Source organism: Arachis ipaensis, chromosome B7 (assembly GCF_059453495.1).
Source record: "Arachis ipaensis isolate K30076 ecotype BB chromosome B7, ASM5945349v1, whole genome shotgun sequence".
In the NCBI taxonomy this organism is placed as follows: Eukaryota; Viridiplantae; Streptophyta; class Magnoliopsida; order Fabales; family Fabaceae; genus Arachis; species Arachis ipaensis.
Window position 1 is genome coordinate 134,432,852 of NC_142442.1, and position 22,013 is coordinate 134,454,864.

General features: G+C 29.3%; 2 protein-coding genes across 2 annotated transcripts; both read right to left on the reverse strand.

Moving 5' to 3' along the window:
• Positions 1 to 1,786: 1,786 nt before the first annotated feature.
• Positions 1,787 to 4,975, reverse strand: LOC107607788 (chalcone synthase-like). The gene is made up of 2 exons (XM_088494078.1): positions 4,822 to 4,975; positions 1,787 to 2,814 (listed from the first exon to the last, which is right to left on the reverse strand). Exons 1-2 carry the CDS (start codon positions 4,973 to 4,975, stop codon positions 1,787 to 1,789), a joined length of 1,182 nt encoding a protein of 393 aa, XP_088350204.1.
• A 5,925-nt stretch (positions 4,976 to 10,900) lies between these two features.
• Positions 10,901 to 16,211, reverse strand: LOC107607790 (chalcone synthase-like). The gene is made up of 2 exons (XM_016309693.3): positions 16,022 to 16,211; positions 10,901 to 12,047 (listed from the first exon to the last, which is right to left on the reverse strand). The coding sequence occupies exons 1-2, from the start codon at positions 16,176 to 16,178 to the stop codon at positions 11,011 to 11,013; spliced, it is 1,194 nt and encodes a 397-aa protein (XP_016165179.1). The 5' UTR covers positions 16,179 to 16,211; the 3' UTR covers positions 10,901 to 11,010.
• Between the last annotated feature and the right edge of the window lie 5,802 nt (positions 16,212 to 22,013).

Consider the following 22,013-nt stretch of genomic DNA (forward strand, 5'->3'; position numbering starts at 1 on the left):
ATAAAATAAATTTTAACTATTTTTTTACTTTTTTAATATAATCGATAATAAAATATATGGAATTAATTTGTAATTAAAATTAGTTAAAAGACTATGTAACAGTTGTTAAAAAGACTTTAAAATTACATGTTTTGTTATAGAACCATTTAATGGTCCAAACCTTCGAATTCGGTGCCAAATCAGTTGCATATTCATTTTTAAGAAATAATTTATACTTAGTTTACACGATGCACACGTCTCATCCAATCAGAACACATATATAAAACATTACAATACAACTAGATATTTTTTAAAAATTATTTTTTATTCAGTTTTTAAAATAAAAAAAAAGATTAATCTCTACATACAAGTATTTTGTATTTACAAACTTTACAAGTCTGGACGAAATTTATTCATTAAACGCGCTGTTTGTTACGTGCCTTTCTAACAGAATTTTAAATCAATTTAAATCAATTAACGCACAAATATATAACTTCCATTTTTCAAAAGATTTCGTTTCTTTTTTCGAGTTTCTTGTCAAATTTGTTGGATCTCCTTCATGCGTTCTCTCTTTGCTTTGTTTTTTTCGACTTTTATAGTTTCTGAAATCAAGCTTTGAAATCATTTTGAAGATAATAGAACTTCAGAAATACACCCAAACGATTACAGAAATACACCCAAACAGTTACAGAAATACACCCAAACGGTTACAGAAAGGATTACAGAAATACACCCAAACGGTTATAGAAATACACCCAAAGGATTACAGAAATACACCCAAACGATTTAAGAAATACACTCAAAACAGGGGGAGACAGTATATTTCTTCTTGAAATCTTTTAATATTTTGCTGGTTAAGGATGAGGCACATGGCAAAGACAATCTAAAAGAAAAACCTAGAAGAACAGTAAAACAGTACCTTGAATAATGTTTCTTCCTTTTTTCTGGTGATTTTTTATGGAGATTTGTATCTTTTCTTCTTGATTTCTTCTACTCTTCGTGAGGAATTGGAACGTTTCTGCATAATCGTAGTAGTTTGTTTTGAATGTCCCTTGAATCTTGATGGTTTGCGTTTTGATTGAGGAAGAAGAGGAAGAGTGAACGTGTTGTGAAAGGGGCGCGTATTTTTTTCTTGATGGTTTGCGTTTTGATTGAGGAAGAAGACGAAGAGTGAACGTGTTGTTGAAGGAGCGCGTGTTTTTTTCTTGGACTTGGAGCAACTTGTATAACTTGTAAGCCAAAAAGGTTTGTATGTGTAGCAGACCTCTAAAAAAAATAAGTAATTTTTCAAATTTTTTAAAAAATCAATATCGTAAAAATAAATATAAAAAATTAAAATAATATATTATTAAATTTAAAAATTAACCAAAAACTAAAATTTAAAGAAGTAGCATTTTTAAAAATATTATTACTCATGTTTAAATAAGGTGAGCAAAAGGTAAAATAGAAGGGATGGATATATGCAAATACAAATCTATTATTCTAGTTGAATAATAAATTAGGGCTATCTGAAATATTGATTATACTATGTATATATTAAAATATAAATTAAATCACATTATATTTATAAGTAAACACATTAATAATTGATTTTAGTAAAGAGGAGTGTTAGGGGACCAGCACTTTTGTTAAATTTTGGCCAGCACTTAACCATCAAAAGGAAATTGAATGATTCTACACCATTAGATACAATTTCACACCATTAAAAATATCATTGATGACTAATTGATAGTTAAAAACCACAAAATCTGCTGACTCCGTAGACTTTCTCTTTAGTAAATAATTTTGGCATATAAATAACTTATTTTCAGATCGATATACTACGAAGCACTATTATCTCCAATGATATCCCCGGACCAAAACCTGCCAAGACACCCCACTCTAACCCTTCACCGGTTGTACTCTTCCCTTCAATCTTAGACCTCTTCCTCATCTCATCCAATACGAAAATCACGCTAAGACTCATCATGTTTCCATATTGCCTCAACACCTTCCTTGACGCCCTTAATTTCTCCTCCTTCAATCCAAGCTTCTTTTCGATCCTATCTAAAACAGCCGGCCCACCTGGATGAATAACATGAAACAAGTTATTCCAATCCATTCTATCATTTCTCATCATGCCACTGGAATCAAACGCTTCAATTATACACTTCCCTATATTTTCAGACACAACGGAAGGAATCTCTTTCCCTAAATGATAAACCAAACCCATTTTTTGTGGACGCAAACGGAGTACACTCTCGGTGTTTGGTATGGTTGTTTGTGAAGCAAAGATAAGTTCAAAGAGAGGAACTTCAATGCAGTTAGGGTTATTATTATTATTATTAGGATCTGCACCAATGATGATAGCAGCTGCACCATCTCCAAATAAGCCCTGCCCTACAAGTACATCCATGTCATTGGAATTAGGACCGTGAAAATAAGCCAGAGCAACCTCTGCCCACACGACGAGCACTCGCGATCCGGCGTTGTTCTCCGCGATGTCCTTGGCAACGCGTAAGATGGTCCCGCCGCCATGGCAACCGGTGTTGAAAATCATGAGCCTGTTGACGGTTGGGGTGAGGCCAACAAGTTTGGCAAGATGGTAATCCGGACCGGGAGCGTTGCATAAACATGAAGTTGTGTAGAAGGTGAGGTGTGTGATTCTTGATAAGGGTTGGCCCCATTCTCTTATGGCATTCAATGTTGCTTCTTTGCCAAGTTTTGGTATCTCCTCCATAAGCATGTCTTGTCGTGCATCCAAAGAAGGAGTCCCATAAGTAGTGATGTTAGGGTTTTCCTTGAGAAAATTCTCAGTATACACAAAGTGTCGTTTCTCAATCATTGAGTTTTTACCTATATATATATATATATATATATATATATATATATATATATATATACAAATAAATTAAAAGTATCAAATAAAATGAGTATAGATTAATATAAATATTCAATGAGTTTAATTTTAATAAAATTTATATTCATGTAATTAGATGACTTTTTAAGCAATATTTTTGAAAATAATTCTGTTAAAATACTAATTAAAATATCAGTCAAAGGCAGCCAACTAATGTATAGACTATAAAAAAAAATCTAACAAAAAAAATTCTAAATCAAAAGTAATTCTAATCCCATTTTAACTCTCAATTACAGTAAAAAAAGACAACCACAAAATTATTCCTCCTCCTTATGTATGTATATCACTAACGTCAGTTCCCATCGTTAACGAGCATCCGCGTCTTCTCCACCATCAACAACATCACCTCCAATCACCAGGAGCGGCACGGCACATCTTCTTCCGCCACCAACAATCGGTCGCGTGTCCTCTTTCAACCGCGGGTCCTCCACCATCACAATGCATCACCTTCCGTCACCTGCAGCCGCGCGTGTCGTCACACAAACCTCTTTTCTCTTTTTCCGTTTTTTTTTTTATGTTTTAGATATTTTTCTTTTAGGCTTTGGACGATTTTTTTTAATAATTGTAGATGTTTCTTTTTTTAATTTTTGAAAAAAAAATTTTATATTTTAAAAAATAATATCTAAAACTTAATAGAAAAACATCTAAATTCATAAAAAAATATCCAAAACTTTATAAAAGAACGTTCAAATTTGTTAAAAAAAATTCTGAAATCTAATAAAAGTGATCTGAAAAAAAGGAGAAGAAATGTAAAGAGAAGTACACACGAAAAAAACGCGGAAGGAGAAGTGAAGAGAGTGAAAAAGCGCGTGTTTTTTAAACATAAAGGCAAGTTTTTTTAAATTTTAAAACTAGGATCTTTTGAAAAGTTATACTTGACTATATATAGAATTACTTTCATAAACTTTCTCTTTTAAAAATTAAATATTTTATTAATATAGTAATATATAATTAATAATTATTTATATAAAACTCTTTTACACTAACTGTATATAAAAATTAAATTCATATTTTATTTATAATAAATAATATATAATTATAAACAAACTAGTTATTTTACAAGCCTAAATTGAGTTTATCTAAACTCAAATTAAACTCGTCTCATGTAATATTCGAACTCAAACTAAATTGTTAATGAATTGTATTCGAATCCAAGTCGGCTAGGCTTATTTAATTTCTAACTTGACATTATTAATAATAATAACTTTTATAATTTTGTACATGCAAAAGAAGTCTACAATCTTAACTTTTTTTTTGGGGTGACTTCTACAATTTTAATTTGGTGCAATAATATGGCGTGCTTAATTATTTCACTCTTTTTTTAATCATTTTATACCTTTTTTACTTTACAACAAGTATCCTAAGAATATAAAAACAAAATTATTCTAGAATAAAGTGTTTTAAAAATTAATATCATTTTCAAAATTTCAAAATATTATATTTTGTATAAAAACCTTTCATTTACAAGTGTTATATTAGCAAATTCATATATATAAAAGTATGACAAAATTATTTGTTCTAAAAAGTATAATTAATAGATAAAAGTACATAAATTATTATATTTAATATGTTTTTGATATAAGAATTGAACTTTAGATTTTCTAATTATAAAAAATCTGAAATTATATCATGTAAGAACGAATGAAATACTGATTTAGTCTTAAATAAGATTTTTGCTTAAAATTAAAATTGAAGCCAGTAAAATTTATTGTTTTTAATCCGCAATTAATCAATAATATTTAAAAATATGAATTAAAAATATATTATTAGATATTAAATTAAAAAAATTAAATTATAATTAAAAATATTAATAAAAAATAATAAATTCTACTGATTTCAATTTTTCTTATTAAAGTTGTTTCTAAACACATTCTTATCATATCGACAAAATTTACTTCAACGAAAACAGTAAAAATGTCTCAAACCCAAATTATGGCACTTACATATGCGATTGAACTTTTGTTTCAAGTCTAGCATGTGGTCACTTTTGGTTGCCCTGAAGTAAAAATCAGGATGTTCAGATTGGAGGATGATATTGGGTGGATTTGCAGTACCAATGGCTAGGATTGTGGCTACACCCGTTGTTACACTTCCCATTTGATTCAGTCTATTGTATGAGGGTTAATGATAGTTATTTGATTGATAAGAAAAGTGAAAGTTTACGAAATGTTGTAAATAAGGTTTGAAACATGTAAATGGATTTTATAGCTGCGTGGTATACCGCTAGCATTAATTAAAGTGGGTATACCTGCTGTTGAATTAATTAAAGTTTGGCACTATATAAATGGTACAGCAAACACATTTTTTGAGCAAGTTAATATTCAATTTAATCAGAAATTTGTATACGAGTGTTAATTTAATTTTTTAAATTTTAATTATCTTTATTTAGTCTTTAAATTTTATAAACGTAATTTATATTAGTTTTTAATATAATTTTTAGCACACAAATATTAATGAAGTGTTAATATTAACAATTAAATATTATGTTGAAATTTGTAAAATAATACAATTAAATTTTGGTGTTTAAATAACTCAAAAATAACGTCATATCACTTATTTAAAAAAAATTTAATAAATACTATTCACTACAAGAGAGGTTGAAGATAGCGGCAACAAATTGCCAGCTGTTTCTTCATCTGCTGCAATTTTTTATGATAGCTGCGATTGGCATTCGATCTTTTCATTGTGACGTAGAATCAACTTGGATTAGCATCGATTCCATGAAGTGCTGCGCTAACCCCAACCCAATATAGTGATTTCACCCTAAATCAGTTTAGATTACCCAAAATCAGAAAGAAGAGAAACCTGCGAAAGGAGAGTGGAAGCGTGCGAACCCCTGTGCTCAAACACACCATGCTCCGCTGTGTCACTATGGAGTTGGTGGCTGCTGACCCAACCTCCTTTCACCATCCTCGACCATTCCCTTCTACTCTACAGTACGTGAAACCCCTAATCCCTCATCCTTGGTGTGCGTAACCCACCCCTGTTCTCGCATCCACCGTGCGAGTCTGTGCCGTCTCTGAGTTGCATGGCTGCCAGACGTCCTCCTCTCATCGTCGACAACTGTTCCCCTCTCCTCCACCGTGCGCGAATCTGAATTATTGCACCCTCTCCCTTGTCATGGTTCGTATTTTCACATTGCTCTTTCTTGTTTTCATTCTTGATCACTTACAAAATTCGAATCCTATTTTCCTCAAAATTTGTAAATATGTTCTTGGTTCAGATTATTCTTTCAGGTTATTTTCATTCAGATTTTGTCTATATATTTGATTAATTCAGTTTAATCGTGGCTGTTTAGAGTTAAGAATTTTGATTCATATTTTGCCTATATATTTGATTAATATTGATTTAGAGTATGCCTCATGTTTAATTGGGTTAAGAAAAAACCTAAAAAAAATGTTAAATAAAAGCAAATAAATTTATTTGAAACCTTGTTTTTGATTTCTGATTATTCTCATCCACTGCCTAATGTAGCTAGGAAACACATGAGCTTTGGATCCTTAATATATTCTAGGACCCTAAAAAATCTCTCGTTTCATTCTAGGATTTTAGGAATTTGGTTTTGTTGTTATTATTATTTTATGTGGAATTTTGTTTTGTTTTTATAATGATATGAGTTGTGTATTGAAAATTAAAATGAAAGATCATACTATCAGAACTGCTTGCTGAAAAACCATGCTATTTTTAAACATAGAAACACAGTGTGCTAGAGTGGATGGGTATTTTAACCATCCTATTTCATCTATGAAAGTAATTAAACTGACTTAGTTTGTGATTCACCGGTATGCATTAGTTGATATTTTATTAGAGTGGAACAAATTTTTTAAAGCTCTGGATTTTTCGTGTGAAGTATATATGTAGTGTACCAAGAATTTGTTTTATTGGAGCTAATGTCTAATTGTTACTTTGATTTTTGGTGTTTCTTTGATCATCAACCTGCTAATTGATAATTTATTTGAAATTTCTTATAACCAATGCAGTTACACTAAGTCTTCCTACTACACAATTATTATATGGTGAAACGCGAAAGTTACCAAATAACTGGTGGTAATTGGCAATGTATAACTAAAGTTTATTTGTGAAATTAGACATGCTTTTGTGTTGTCGAGCTTGCAACTAGCCACTTCTACTGATGGTAGAGAGGTGAAATTAGGATTGATATATCCTTCTTTTTTAGCTTCAAGGATGCTAAGAAGCACCATATTTCCTTGTCTTACAAGTGGTCCATTGTCACTTAGTACTGATGACTGCCTAGTATATGCATATGTTGTATTGGCTTTTCTCTTATCTATTGTGGCTTATGACTATCAGGTACAATACTTTTATCTTTATTATATGACATGATTTTGTTAAAATTTTTGGACTGGAAGTCTGGATTCTGACTCTCATACTTTATCATATGCAGGAAATTGGATTTCTGGTGACAATATTTATCATGTTTTATGCTTGTGTCGGGTTTAATCATGTGCAGGAAATTGGATTTCTGGTGACAGTATTTACCATGTAAACTCATCAACAAGGCTTGTACTATAAATCTGCTTAATCGTGGATCTAACGGTTCTAATAATCTTGTCTGTAGGTATGTGCCTAATGAATTGTATGGAGGAATGATAGGCCTTTCTATTACTCCTGCAAATGCAGCAATTCTCTTTCTATGGTACAGGTGTGTATTCATGAAGTTATGTGAAATCATAAGAAAATTGTTTAACCAACCAAGCACTAATAACATGATGTAATATGAAATTATGTACCATGTAATGAAAGTAACATGTGAATACTAGGTTTTGAATTTAGAATACTATGATTATGAAAGGTGGTGGCTTAAGATATTGCTCTTAACTTAAGAATCCAGACAGCTCTGTTGATCTTCATGGTTTGAATAGTCTTCCCTTATACTAGCAGAAACAAGTCCAGGTCCTGGTCTAATGTCACCTGCCAACCAGTCTCAAATATGATTGTTTTCTATTAGATAATTATTCAAGCTAGCTGCTGGCATGCTTTAATGTAACTTTTTGAATTTGCATTGTACTTGTTAAAAGTATCAATTTGTCCATGTAGTTGGTTAACCATCTGTGGTGACGTTACATCACTTTCATAATCATATAACAGATGGGGAATGGTTAACTTTAAGATTATGACTTTTATGTGCAATATGTTGTTAATTTTTATTTCCTGAAGGGTTTTGGATGGAAAATCTGAAACTTAATTGATTACATCAATAAGTTCCAAAATTTTAACACTAATGCCTTTCTTTATTATTAGCTCGCCCCTAAAAAGGTTTTAAGTTACTGACTTGATGTCTTTTTTATTGTTGGACTGTGGCTTCATGAATGAATTTCAAGATAATCATACAATGATATTGCTTATCAATACTTATTATTATCTATAGATAAATATAATTAGAGATGAAGAGCTGAATGAGAACTTTTTTCAAGGCCCTTTCTCATATCTAAGAATTCACGCTAACTGCAAAGTGTTGCTTAGGACACATCATCAGATAATCTTCTTGTTCTATCTTTATCCTTCTTATCCTAATTTCACTCTTGTCGATTCAGCAATCCACATATGCTGGCTGAAGTCTAAATAATTATGCATATAAGATTATGAGTTTAATTAGAAAATTTTATTCTCAGGACCAAAAATATAAAAAAGGAAATACTTTGTCCTTGACATGGTATAAGTATTACTAGGTGGTTGTTAGAGCAAATTTAGAAATATTTATTTGTTTATTTTTTTTCTTTTAAGGATGACATACCTCCATCTCCTTGTTACATAGTTTAACTTCTAGCATTAGTCTTATACTCTCATATTTATCATGAACCTAAACAATTTGAATTATTATATTATTATTTAATAAAAGAAGAATTTCATTAAGATGAGAAAAATGATAACATAAAATAGAGGATAGGAGTTGGATCAAGGCTTATCGTAATGGCAATCTTGTTATTGTGTTGCGTTGAGCTATCTTTGTGCATTATGTAATGTATCTTCTCATTGTATATATTGACTAATATGAAGTACTTTTCATTGCAGTGTGTTGGTTTGGAGCATATGAAGAAGGAGCTTATTTATTGATTTGTCGAAGTGATTAATACATCAATACAAGATTATTTTATTGTTAATTTAAAGGTGAATATTACTATGACCTCAAATGGAATCATTTTGTACTCAAACATTGTAACTAGATTTTATGATCAGTTATTGATTATTATGTTTATCTTCTTATATTAGTTAAGTTTATCGCATGTATATTAATAATATTAAGTGTATTTTCTAATGTAAATATCTTAAATTTGATCAATCATTATGTAAAAGGAAATAGGAGTATGACAAGAAAATGGGTCAAAAGCATGTAATTTTACTAATTTTTTAATTTTACAGTAGATTGCGACGGTTTAAATCGCTTATTTTTTTAACCCCTGTACTAAATTGCGGCGGTTCTAAACCGCCAGGAATGTATATTTTAAAGTTGTTTTTATCAAATTGTGGCGGATAAAAAATCGCCGCAAATAAATTTCACAAAATGCTGAAAATCACGCTTGTCACATAGCGACAGTTTGAAATCGCCGTTATTTCAACCGACACAAAATTTATGAATTACGGCGGTTATGCAAGCGGTTGCTGGAAACCGCCGCAAAATACCATCCCCGCGCCCTTGAAGAAAGCGGTTCTTGATCCGCTGACGTTCTATTTTGCAGCAATTTTCAAAAAAACTGCTGCCATCATCCGTTCCTTGTAGTGATTTATAATATTTTTGGACTATTTGCCAAAATCTCATTCGTTCTTTGTTGATATGGTGGGGTTTGGAAGTGGGTGGGACAATTGGATTTTAGGTAGGGTTGTTGGGGAATTTTAAGACAAAAATAAAAATAGATTAAACAAATAATATTATTTAAGTATTATATATAATTGGAGAAAATGTTTGATAAACCTAATTGAAAATAAGAAATGTGCAATTTATAAGAGACGTTAAAAGGACATGTTGAATGTTGGAAGGTGAAAACTCAGGTGCAGTCGACTTCACGTGAAGTTGATAACTGAGAGTCGTTAGATGATTTGACTGATTTGATTAAATTTTCATCTAACGGCTCTCAACTATCAATTTCACGTGAAGTCGAATGCACCTAAGTTTCTAACATGTTGGAATTATATTATTACGGGCGAATTCTTAAACTGGATCCAACGTTATAGTTAATCTAAGAATGTCTCTCCTAGAAGTATATTGATTCATAGAGAACATAATTTGGATTATATATATCCACACAAAATTCCTATATATTTCGCACAGATCTCTATCCGAATCTTTTTAGATATTCTTTCTAAACACTATACATAAAAGGCTTAACAAACATCTAAAATATATTATCTATTTCTAATTATTGCTATATCTTTTAGACTATACTAATTTGAGTGTTGGAATATTTTTCAGATATACTTTTATCTTTGTAGAGATATCAACAAGAAAATTTACCAAAATCTCATGTTTTGATTCTACAAATTCATGTTCGACTACTATAAAAAAAAAAGTCTAATTTTAAGTTTAAAACGCATATAATTGACTTTAGTTTCACTAGAGAACCAACTAAAAAAGTAGTCAACTAGAGTTAACTAGTTGAAAAATAAAAGATCTATTATAAAAAAAAATAACCTTCTACTATTCTAATTTTTTAAATTTTAAAATAAAAAATATAAAAAATTAGCTTGAGTTAGTTTATGTTATAATTAGTTCTTTAGATTTTTTTCAATTGGCTTTACACACCTTTAGAATAACAGAAGAAGTCGTAAGTCGTAACAGTTGCATAATCATTTTTAAGAAATAATTTATTCTAGCTTGCACACGCTCATTCACTTAAAATACTTATTACAAACTGAAGACATACATAAACATTACTTATGCATAGAATAAAGTGACGTAAAGATAAAATGCAAGGGATGGACACATGCAATTACAAGCAAATCTATTAGGTGAAAACTCAGGTGGAGTCGACTTTATGTGAAGTTGATATTTGAGAGCTGTTAGATGAAAATTTAGTCAAATCAGTCAAATCATCTAACGGCTCTCAGGTATTAACTTCACGTGAAGTCAACTGCACCTGAGTTTCCACCAATCTATTATTATTCTAGTTGAATAATTAACTAGGGCTTTGGACAGATATACTACGAAGCACTACTACCTCCAAAGATACCCCTGGACCAAAACCTGCCAAGACACCCCACTCTAACCCTTCACCGCTTGTGCTCTTCCCTTCAATCTTAGACCTCTTCCTCATCTCATCCAATATGAAAATCACGCTAAGACTCAACATGTTTCCATATTGGCTCAACACCTTCCTTGACGCCCTTAGTTTCTCTTCCTTCAATCCAAGCTTATTTTCGATCCTATCTAAAATAGCCGGCCCACCTGGATGAATAACATAGAACAAGTTATTCCAATCCATTACATCATTGCTCATCATGCCAATGGAATCAAACGCTTCAATTATACACTTCCCTATGTTTTCAGACACAAGCGAAGGAACCTCTTTTCCTATATAATAAACCAAACCCATTTCTTCTGGACGTGCACGGAGTACGCTCTCGGTGTTTGGTATGGTTGTTTGTGAAGCAAAGGTAAGTTCAAAAAGAGGAACTTCAGTGCAGTTAGGGTTATTATTATTATTAGGATCTGCACCAATGATGATAGCAGCTGCACCATCTCCAAATAAGCCCTGCCCTACAAGTACATCCATGTCATTAGAATTAGGACCGTGAAAAGAAGCCAGTGTAATCTCTGACCACACGACGAGCACTCGCGATCCGGCGTTGTTCTCTGCGATGTCCTTGGCAACGCGTAAGATGGTCCCGCCGCCATGGCAACCGGTGTTGAAAATCATGAACCTGTTGACGGTTGGGCTGAGGCCAACAAGTTTGGCAAGATGGTAATCCGGACCGGGAGTGTTGCATAAGCATGAAGTTGTGTAGAAGATGAGGTGTGTGATTCTTGATAAGGGTTGCCCCCATTCTCTTATGGCATTCAGTGTTGCTTCTTTCCCAAGTTTTGGTATCTCCTCCATAAGCATGTCTTGTCGTGTATCCAAAGAAGGAGCTCCATAAGTAGTGATGTTAGGGTTTTCCATGAGAAAATTCTCAGTATAGAGAAAGTGTCTTTTCTCAATCATTGATTTTTTACCTATATATACATACAAACAAAATTAAACTATTAATATTTTATTTTAAAAATATAAAATAATTAATTTTTAAATATCTAAAATTTACTATAAAAATTATGTTAGATAAAAATTAGACACCAAATAATAGATATTATACACTATAAAATTGGCAAAAATTAAATGAGTATATATAATAAAAGATATGAAAGTAATATATACACAGACAAAATCAGTAAATATGTATTTATGTATTTTGTATTTTAATATGTTTAATTTTTTTAATATATATTTTATATTTTATACTAATAATTATTTAAAATATATGTCAGAATAAAGTATCGTTTTGATCCTTAATATTTAAGTTAAATACTAATTTAATTTCCAACGTTTCAAATATTCTATTTTTGTCTTAAAAGTTTCTACGAATTTAATGTTTTTTTATCATTAAATTTTACACAAATAATTAATAGAATATCTGACTTGGATATTATTATTAAGTTATATCTTCTTTCCTATGTTAAAAAAAAAATAAAAAAAAACTTCTTATAACTCTTCTTTTTGTTGGTCTCCTTCTTGTAATAAAGAAATCTCAAATCTTATCAATCAATCATCAACTCTCTAAAAGAAAAATAAACAATTTTACGTTGGTGATCGTTGGTAAAACAATTTTACTTATATACCGAAATCAAACGTTATTGACTTTTCAATATACTAATTATTCATGTCAAATTTAATTATAGGACAACATTAAACACGTTTAAAATTTTTGAGACTAAAATAAAAAATTTAAAAAATTTTAAAACTAAAATAAGACTTTTGAAACGTTAAATACTAAATTAGGACTTAATCCAAATATTGGGAGTTAAACTAATACTTTTTCATATATATAATTATAAACAAACTAGTTTATGATCCTGAGCTGAATTTATCCCATTTCAAATTTACATTCATCTTATATAATATATGAATTAAAATTCAGCTTATCAAGTTGTTATTAATGAACTGGTTTAGAGTCCAAGTCTGCTAGATTCACTTCTATCTAAGATTAAAAATAACATTCATAATTTTATAAAAAAAAAAAGTTTACAATTTTAATTTGCATTGGTGCAATAATATGGTGTGGTTGTGTCATTCTTTTTTATTTTTATCATTTTATTAAGAATATAAAAACAAAATTATTCTAGAATTTGTCAACCAATTCATAAGTTATTTTTATCTTGCACTTTTATTCCTTTTTCATTTTTCCTTCAACCAAATAAACGTACTTTTATATAAAGCTACTTATTTACAAAATTTCCGTGAACAAAAACAGAAAAAATGACTCAAACTCAAATGGCACTTACATATGCGATTGAACTTTTGTTACAAGTCTAGCATGTGATCACTTTTGGTATTTAGTTTGGAGGATGATATTGGGTGGATTTGCAGTACCAATGGCTAGGATTGTGGCCACACCCCTTGCTACACTCCCCATTTGATTCATTATAGTATGATGGTTGATGATAGTTATTTGATTAACAAGAAAGATGGAAGTTTATGACATATTGTATCTAAAGTTTGAAACATGTAAATGGCTTTTATAGCGGTGTGATATATTCTGGTAAGATTAATTAAAGTTGGCATGCCTGTGCATCACTATTTGTACATGGACAAGTATAGATAAATAATAAAAATACTGAACAATGTAAACAATAGATATATCGAATGTTTATTTCAATAAGTGTGTGGATGGTTATTCCATTTCAAATGATATTTATTATCAAAAAAAGGAGCCCCATAATTAGTGATGTTAGGGTTTTCCTTGACAAAATTCTCAGTATAGACAAAGTGTCTTTTCTCAATCATTGAGTTTTTACCTATATATACATACAAACAAATTAAAGCTATAAAATATAAAGGATTATTATGGAATTTAGAAAGTGGTGTTTAATTTGTTAAAAAAAATAAAAATTAATATTTAAAATTTATTATAAGAGTTATGTTAGATAAAAATTGGACACTAAATAATAGATACTATATACATTATAGAATTGGCCTAAATAAAATGAGTATATATAAAAAAATATAAAAATAATATATGTATATAAAAAATCAATCAATATGTGTTTGTTTATTTTGTATTTTAACATATTTAATTTATTTTTAATATATATTTTATATTTTAATGTGTATTTTATTTTAATAATTAATTTAGTAGTTGATTTTTAATATACAAATTAAATAATATAGTTGTTTAAATATATATTAGGATAAAGTATTATTTTGATCTTGAATGTTTGAGCCAATGGAATTCTAATTTGGTCCCTAATCTTTTAAACGTTCTATTTTTATCTTAAAAATTTTAAACAGATTCAATGTTTTTTATCATTAAATTTAACACAAATAATTAATAAAAAAGTATAAGTAAACAAAACGTAGCACTTAACCGACAAAAAAAAATGAGTAATTTCATACTATTAGATAAAATCTTATACCATTAAAAATACTGATAATGACTAATTAATAACTACATATTACAAAACTTGCTGTCCTACCACTCCTTTTTGAATTTATCCAATTTCAAATTTAAATTCGTCTTATATAATATATACATTAAAATTCAGCTTATCAAGATGTTATTAATGAACTGGATTAATGTCCAAATCTGCTAGATTCATTTCTACCTAAGATTAAAAATAACATTCATAATTGTATACAAGAGAAAAGAAGTTGACAATTTTAATTTGCATTGGTGCAATAATATGGTGTGATTATGTCATTCTTTTTTTTTTTATCATTTTATACTCTTCTTTTTCTTTTATTTTACCAACAACTATCATTAAGAGCATAAAAACAAAATTATATCTGAAAAAAAATTTATTGTAAATGATCAAATTTTTTTAAATAAAAATAATTTAAAAATTATATTTTGTTTTGAATTTTTTTATACTTTTTAAATATTTATTCACAAAAATTTAGATCAAATAAATAAGTTGTTTATTAAATACAAATTTTTTTTGTTATTTATAAAGGATAAAATATTTATTGTTTTTTTTGTATTTTCAAATTATTAAGAGACTGTTTTATCGATAATATTTTTTAAGGATTTTTTGTCAATGACTAAATCTTTCTAGTTTGAATTGGTAGTTAATTTTTATTTCATATGAACACTTATTTTAAACATTTTAAGCCGATAAGTAGAAAATTATTGTATCTAACTAAAATTCAAATTAAAATCACCCAACGTATATAAATTCAACAACTTCAAATGAAGTCATCCAAGAATATGTATGTAGACAGAACATAAGGTTTGCCATTATTAAATTGATATCAATAAGTGTTTAATTAAACTAACAAACTAACAATATTAAATTTCTTAGGTTTATTTAATTCAGAGGCCCCATAATTTTTTTAAATTTACAAAGGAAAAGTATAGGGTACCAACATATTATCTGTCAACTTATTGTCAATAATAATTAATCATTATATTTTAAACAATATATAAAGAGACACATCCAAAAAATATATCTATAAAGACACTTCTATTAAGCACAGCCATAAAAAAGATATTTTTATTAGACATATCTGTAAAGACACTTCCATTAAACACAATTATAAATAAGAGTTGTCAGAAATTGACAGAAATGCTGTTAGTAACGTAGCGGGATTGATTTACAAATAGATACTTACATTTCACAGATATATAATTGGACCATTATATTTAAAAAAATTAACTTATTACAAATTATCTAACTTAGATGACCGTGTGCTATAAAACTCTTTAAGACTATCAGTTAATCAAAATGAAGTTCATAACATAATTATATATAAAAAAAAAAAAAAAGTATGTTTTCAATCAAATAACATAATTTTCTTACATTACACTTTAATTTCTTCCTTTTTCATTTTTCCTTCAACCAAATAAACGTAATTTTATATAAAGCTACTTATTTACAAAATTTCCGTTAACGAAAACAGGAAAAATGACTCAAACTCAAATGGTACGTATACTTACATATGCGATCGAATTTTTGTTTCAAGTCTAGCATGTGATCACTTTTGGTTATCCTGAAATAAAAATCGGGATATTCAGATTGGAGGATGATATTGGGTGGATTTGCAGTACCAATGGCTAGGATCGCAGCCACACTACTCCTTGCTACACTCCCCATTTGATTCGTTAATTATTTGATTAACAAGAAAGGTGGAAGTTTATGAAATATTGTATCTAAGGTTTGAAACATGTAAATGGCTTTTATAGCCGCGTGGTATCAGGGGCGGAGCCAGATAAAATATTAGAGAGGCCAAAAATATTTACACAATAAAATAAGACTAAAATAAAATTTTAAGGGAGGGGCTAAACTGAAATTTACATATAATTTACATGTAAAAAATTAAAATTAGGGGGGTCATCGCCCCCCTTTCTATGTATATAGCTCCGCCTCTGCGTGGTATAATCTGCTACGATTAATTAAAGTTGATATGCCTAGGCATCACTATTTCTTCAGGAGTGGATCCTCTCTAATAAAAAAAAAATTGGATAGTGTTAATTGTGACTTTTCATCTTTTATTATTCTTTTTCTCATATTTAATTTTGGTCTCATTTTTTAAATTAATGGTAAAAAATCATACTTTATTTTTTCAAGTGTTAAAAAAATTGGAGAGAATATTTCTTTATTTCTACAATTATTGAAAGTTTGACCGAAGGAAAAAAAAGTTGAAACGTTATTATGTGGAAAAACGGAAAAGTGATTTTTTTTTTTTAGAAAATTAGATACAAAACGTGTTTTTGCTGGTGCATAGTGTAACTGAGTTACGGTATAAAAGTTGAAAACACATTAAGAATAAAGATTTTTTAAATAATATACAGTGAATGTTATTGTGCAATATTTGAAAAATAAAATAAATCCCGCCTATAAATAACACGAGAATTTTGTTAAATTTTTCATATCCATCATCAGTGAGAGATAGAAGCATCTAAATAAATTATTGTGAGAGAATTTTTTCTTTATAATTCACACATACTCTACACAAGGTATGAGGACTCAAAAAATTCATCCACTATAAAATAAATAAAAAAGAAACACAAAAAAAAAAAAACACACACACACCACAAACCATCTTAAAATAGAACTTGCACTACCACGGTATGAAAAAGCAGTATTTATAATAAAAAAAATTATTACAAAAAATCTAAATTTTAAAATGAAAGGAATTTGTAATAATAATAAAAAAGAAATGTTGCTGTATGTTTTATTACAAAAAAAATTATAATAAAAAATAAAATTGTTACAATATAAAGTAAAATTTTATAATAAATTTTTTTATAAAAAACTAAAATTTATTACAAAAGTAGTAATAATTTTTTATTTTTAAAATATTTTTTTAATAATATAATTTTTTCTATCACAAAATTTTGTTACAAAATATAACTTGATTTTGTAATATTTTTCATTCCTTTAATTACAAAAGAACAACATTTATTTTGTAACAATTTTTTTAATATAAATTACACACATAATTTGTTAAATTATTTTATTTTTAATTAATTGATATATTTAAAGTAGTAAACTCGTAATTTTTACCTTGACTCGCTAAACTAGTTCATAAGCATAATTCATTGAATCGTAAGACGGAATGTAGACGTAACTCGTAAAATATAAAAATTATGAAAATTTAGATAGCAAAAATTAATTTCACAAATAATGAAATGAATCTCAAGTAAACCAAATTATCTATAGGATTATAAATAATATATATCATAACAAGTCAAAAGTCACCACTCATAACACAAATTCACAACTCAACTCAAATTAAAATACAAATTCACAAGTCACAAATTTATACGATACTAAAATAAATTCAAGTAGCAAATAAACTAACTAAACTATTATAATGAACAACTAGTTAACTAAAGTCTAAACAAGTTATTTAATAATCATTCTATTCTTTATCAATCATAAAATCTTCACAAGTTTTGCAAAATTTCGTATTACCATCTTCATTATGAAGAGCAGGAGGAGGAAGTCCTTGAAAAAATTCTTCAAAATCATCATCATCAAGATAAGAAATTGTCAAAGTATAAGAACAAAAATTCAACAATTGAACTCAATGCAATAATAAAAATTCATCACTGTAGTTCATGATTAATAAAATATATAAGGATTAATTTCAATAATCACCATTCGTCAAAGCAATATTCATGTAAACAATAAAATTATCGTCTCATGCACAGCAGCAACAGGCCAACAGCAAATACACTAACCTTTTTTTTTCTTTTAGTTCCTTGTTTTTCTTTTTAATCGAATGAATATTCAACAACAACAAAAAATGTCAACAACAATAAAAATTTTATCATTCATTTTAATCAATTCAAAATAAGATACAAAATAAACAAAATTCAACTAAAAAATTTAATAAATAAATTCAGTTTAATATAGCAAAAAATATTCAATCATACAAAAATTTAATACAAAATAAGTATCACAGATTGAATTTATAAATCAATCTTAGCAAAATCATGGATAATACATCACAAACATATTCAGAACAAAACAAAAAAATAATATAGTACAAATACAAGATATTAAACATTAAAATGAAGAGGATAAAGAGGAGGTCCTTACTTGAACTGGTAGCGAAGGGGAAGAGAGGAGCAGAAATGAGCCAGAGAGACCAGAGAATGAGGGGAGAGGATAATGGGGGAGAGAGAAGAGTGTTCTTAAAAGTGAGGGGAGATGATAATCGCGCATTTTGAATTTAGATCAGGTTTACCGTCGATTTTTTTGCCAAATAAATCCGACGGCAATGCATTGCGTATGATCAAAATGCAGCGTTCCATTAATTGAGCTTTAGATCCGCCGGTAATTTTGACGGTAATTTTTGTGTCAATTTTTCTTTTTTTTTCCTTCAAATATTACCAGCGGATTTACAGTAAAAAAAAAATCTAATCTGATGGCAACTTTTTTACCCGACGAATTTATTGCCATATTTGTCGATAAATCCGCCGATCAACCTACTGCTAATGTTAGACACTAATTGTAAGAACCGGCAAAATCGTTTTAATAAAATAATAATTTTTAAGTACCCGAAGTAGATTCAAAATTTAGAAGTTTTAATTTGAAAATTTAAAGTTGAAATTTTAGTTCAATGAATTTTTCTGAGTTGAAAAGTGTATCTTTTGCAAAAAAAATGCGTACCAGTGCTTAAGTTGGCAGTACTGGCTCTAGTCTGTCCGATACCGCGTATTTTGAAAAATAAGATTTTGAAAATTGAATTTATTGTTTTGAAAAGATAAAAATAATTTATAATTAAAAACCGGTGCTTATGTTTGATGTTGAAGGGGATGATATAGAGTGTTAGAGTGTGTGATATATGAAATATGATGAATATATGATGAATATTGATGTTGAACATGATTATGATAAGTGGTGATAAACAATGATGATGATATTGAATTTCGAATATTGTTGTTGGTGAATGGCGTTGATTGTTGAAATTGAGTTTTAATAATGATAATTATGATATAATGATTGTGACACTATGGGAGTGATGTGATGATGTTGTAATTGAGGAAGGGTGTATACGAGGAATTAGATTGTGTAAATTGTTGGTATAAAATATTGATTTTGAAATTATAGATTTGTGTTGGTTTATGGAGGAATGGCTGAGTAAATTATGTGTGAAAGTGATGGAAGTACGATGGAATGGTAAAGTATAGTGGGTGGTAGTGTTTTATGATGGATCGGGTATGTTTTGGTTTGGTTTGATTGTGAATTTTGGAAGTTTGATAACCTAGTTAATTTTTTGTAAAAATCAGTTTTTGGTGAACTTTGACAGATCATAACTTGAGCCTCAAGTTTTAAAATTTGTTGAAATTTATTTTAAATTAAATTTCAGTCAAAGATCTTTAAATTGATATAAAGTTTAATGAAAATGGAGTTTTGTAGAAGAAGTTATGAACGTTTAAAGTTTGGTGTTTAAAACTGATTTCTGCAACTTTACAAAATTTTCTAAGTCTGGGAGTGCATGCGCACGCATACCCCCCATACGCATACATGCCATTCTGTTTGGCACCTATGCGTATGCATACACATGTATGTGTACGCGAAATGGGCCAAATTGTATGCATGCGTACACATATATAATGCATGTGTACGCATACACCCTGTTTTGCTGAAAAATAGTTTTTCTTCACTTTTCAAGGGTTCTCTAACTTTCTAAACTTCCTTATCTATGGTTTAAGATTGCTAACTAGTAATTAGGCCTTAATAATATTAAAGATGAGTTAGAAACTTAAATAGATAATTTTCTGTATGAGTTTAGAAGACGAAGACTTAGGTTCTGGATTGTTGTGAACCAAATTAGTGTATGTTGAGTTGTAAAGTATGTCTTAGAGAAAATTTGGGAAAGGAGAATGATTTTGATGAAAATGAAAAGTTGATCATGGTTGTGACAAGTTGAGGACTTGGAAAGGAATGATGAAATTATTGAGTTATATGGGATGTGCGGAGCCTATTTCTCCAGCGTGGCAGAATGTTTTCTGTTGCATGAGTGTGCGGAATCTATATCTCCGGCGTGGCAAATTTTCTGCTGCAAGAGTGTGCCCAACACTATATATTTGGAATGAGTTATGATGAGATAGTTGTTGTTGTTTCCTTCCTTGCTGCATGAGTGTGCAGAGCCTATATCTCTGGCGTAGCAGACTTCCTGCTGCATGAATGTGCAGAGCCTATATCTCCGGACGTGGCAGGATGTTTTCTGCTGCATGAGTGTGCAGAGCTTATATCTCTGGGCATGGCAAAAAGGCTACATCCGAAATGATGTGTCGGGTTGGCATTTACAGACTGACAAGTGATATCACGAGCCAATAGGACAGGCATTCATCATATGCATCTCTTATATGCTTGTTTGCTTTGATTACTTGAGTTTGCCTAATTGTATAATATGTCTACTTGCTTCTTGAATTACTTGTGATATATAAATACTACCTGTGTTTTACTTGATTGCATTATATGTGATTGTCTGGTGCTGAGGGGGTTAGGTAGGCGGTGACGATGGGATCGCACGAAGGGTAGGTTGGTGAAGGCTGTGGAACAGCGGTAACTAGTTTTAGTTAAAAATTTCCTAAGTTTAGATAACTTTTTTATGGTTTATGGTTTAAGTTATTTCTTTTATTTTAAGCTTGAATATCTCTATCGATGTGAAGTTCTAGGATTGCCTTTGGCATCCAGGAACCTTATTACATCTTACATATTGTGCACTGTTACCATATTGAGAACCTCCGGTTCTCATATCATATGTTGTTGTTGTTTTTCAAATACAGGTCGTAACTTACCTCGATGAGTTGCGGGATGGTGATAAAGCGGAGGACCTTTTGTTATCTTTTCGGTATTTTTGATTATTTTGCTGTAGTACTTTCTCTCACCTTTCTGTTTTAGACTTTATGGCCTTAGATGCTTGATTTGAGAGATAAGTTGTATAAGCTGATTTAAACTTCAAAAACTCTTTGTATTTGAGTTTGACTAGTCGGCCTAAACTCCATGCTGTGACTAGTTCTCTTTTTGGTATATATATATATACGTGAACGCGTCGCGTTTTGTATTTCCGCTTTACGCGACTTTGAGCTCTATTCCTTCATCGGGCTTCTAGTTATATATATTTTTAGACATATATTGTATATTATAAGCTTTAGAACTGTCGTGGCACTTTTTATCCTTTACTTTACGACTAGAGGTAAAGTTTAGGGTAATGGGGCGTTACACTAATTCCGACAGTATTTAATGTTTTTTTTGTAGTGTATAAAATTTAATTTGTCTTATTTTTATCTATCAAGAGTAAAAAAATTAAATCTTAATTAGTTTTCACAAATAGTCATTTCACCTCTATCTATTTTTATATTATTAAAATTTAACAAATTAAATTAAATTTTAAAATTTATATAACTATAATTATGTATATAACTTAAATTAAACTAAAAATATAAAAATGATACGATATCAAACATT

Bases quoted from the DNA above. Each gene is read 5' to 3' on its own strand.
- LOC107607788 (XM_088494078.1), bottom strand. From the start codon at position 4,975: ATGGGAAGTGTAACAACGGGTGTAGCCACAATCCTAGCCATTGGTACT. The intron at 2,815-4,821 runs GTAAGTGCCATA...ATATATATATAG, and splicing joins ACAAAAGTTCAATCGCATAT to GTAAAAACTCAATGATTGAG.
- LOC107607790 (XM_016309693.3), bottom strand. From the start codon at position 16,178: ATGGGGAGTGTAGCAAGGAGTAGTGTGGCTGCGATCCTAGCCATTGGT. The intron at 12,048-16,021 runs GTAAGTATACGT...ATGTATATATAG, and splicing joins ACAAAAATTCGATCGCATAT to GTAAAAAATCAATGATTGAG.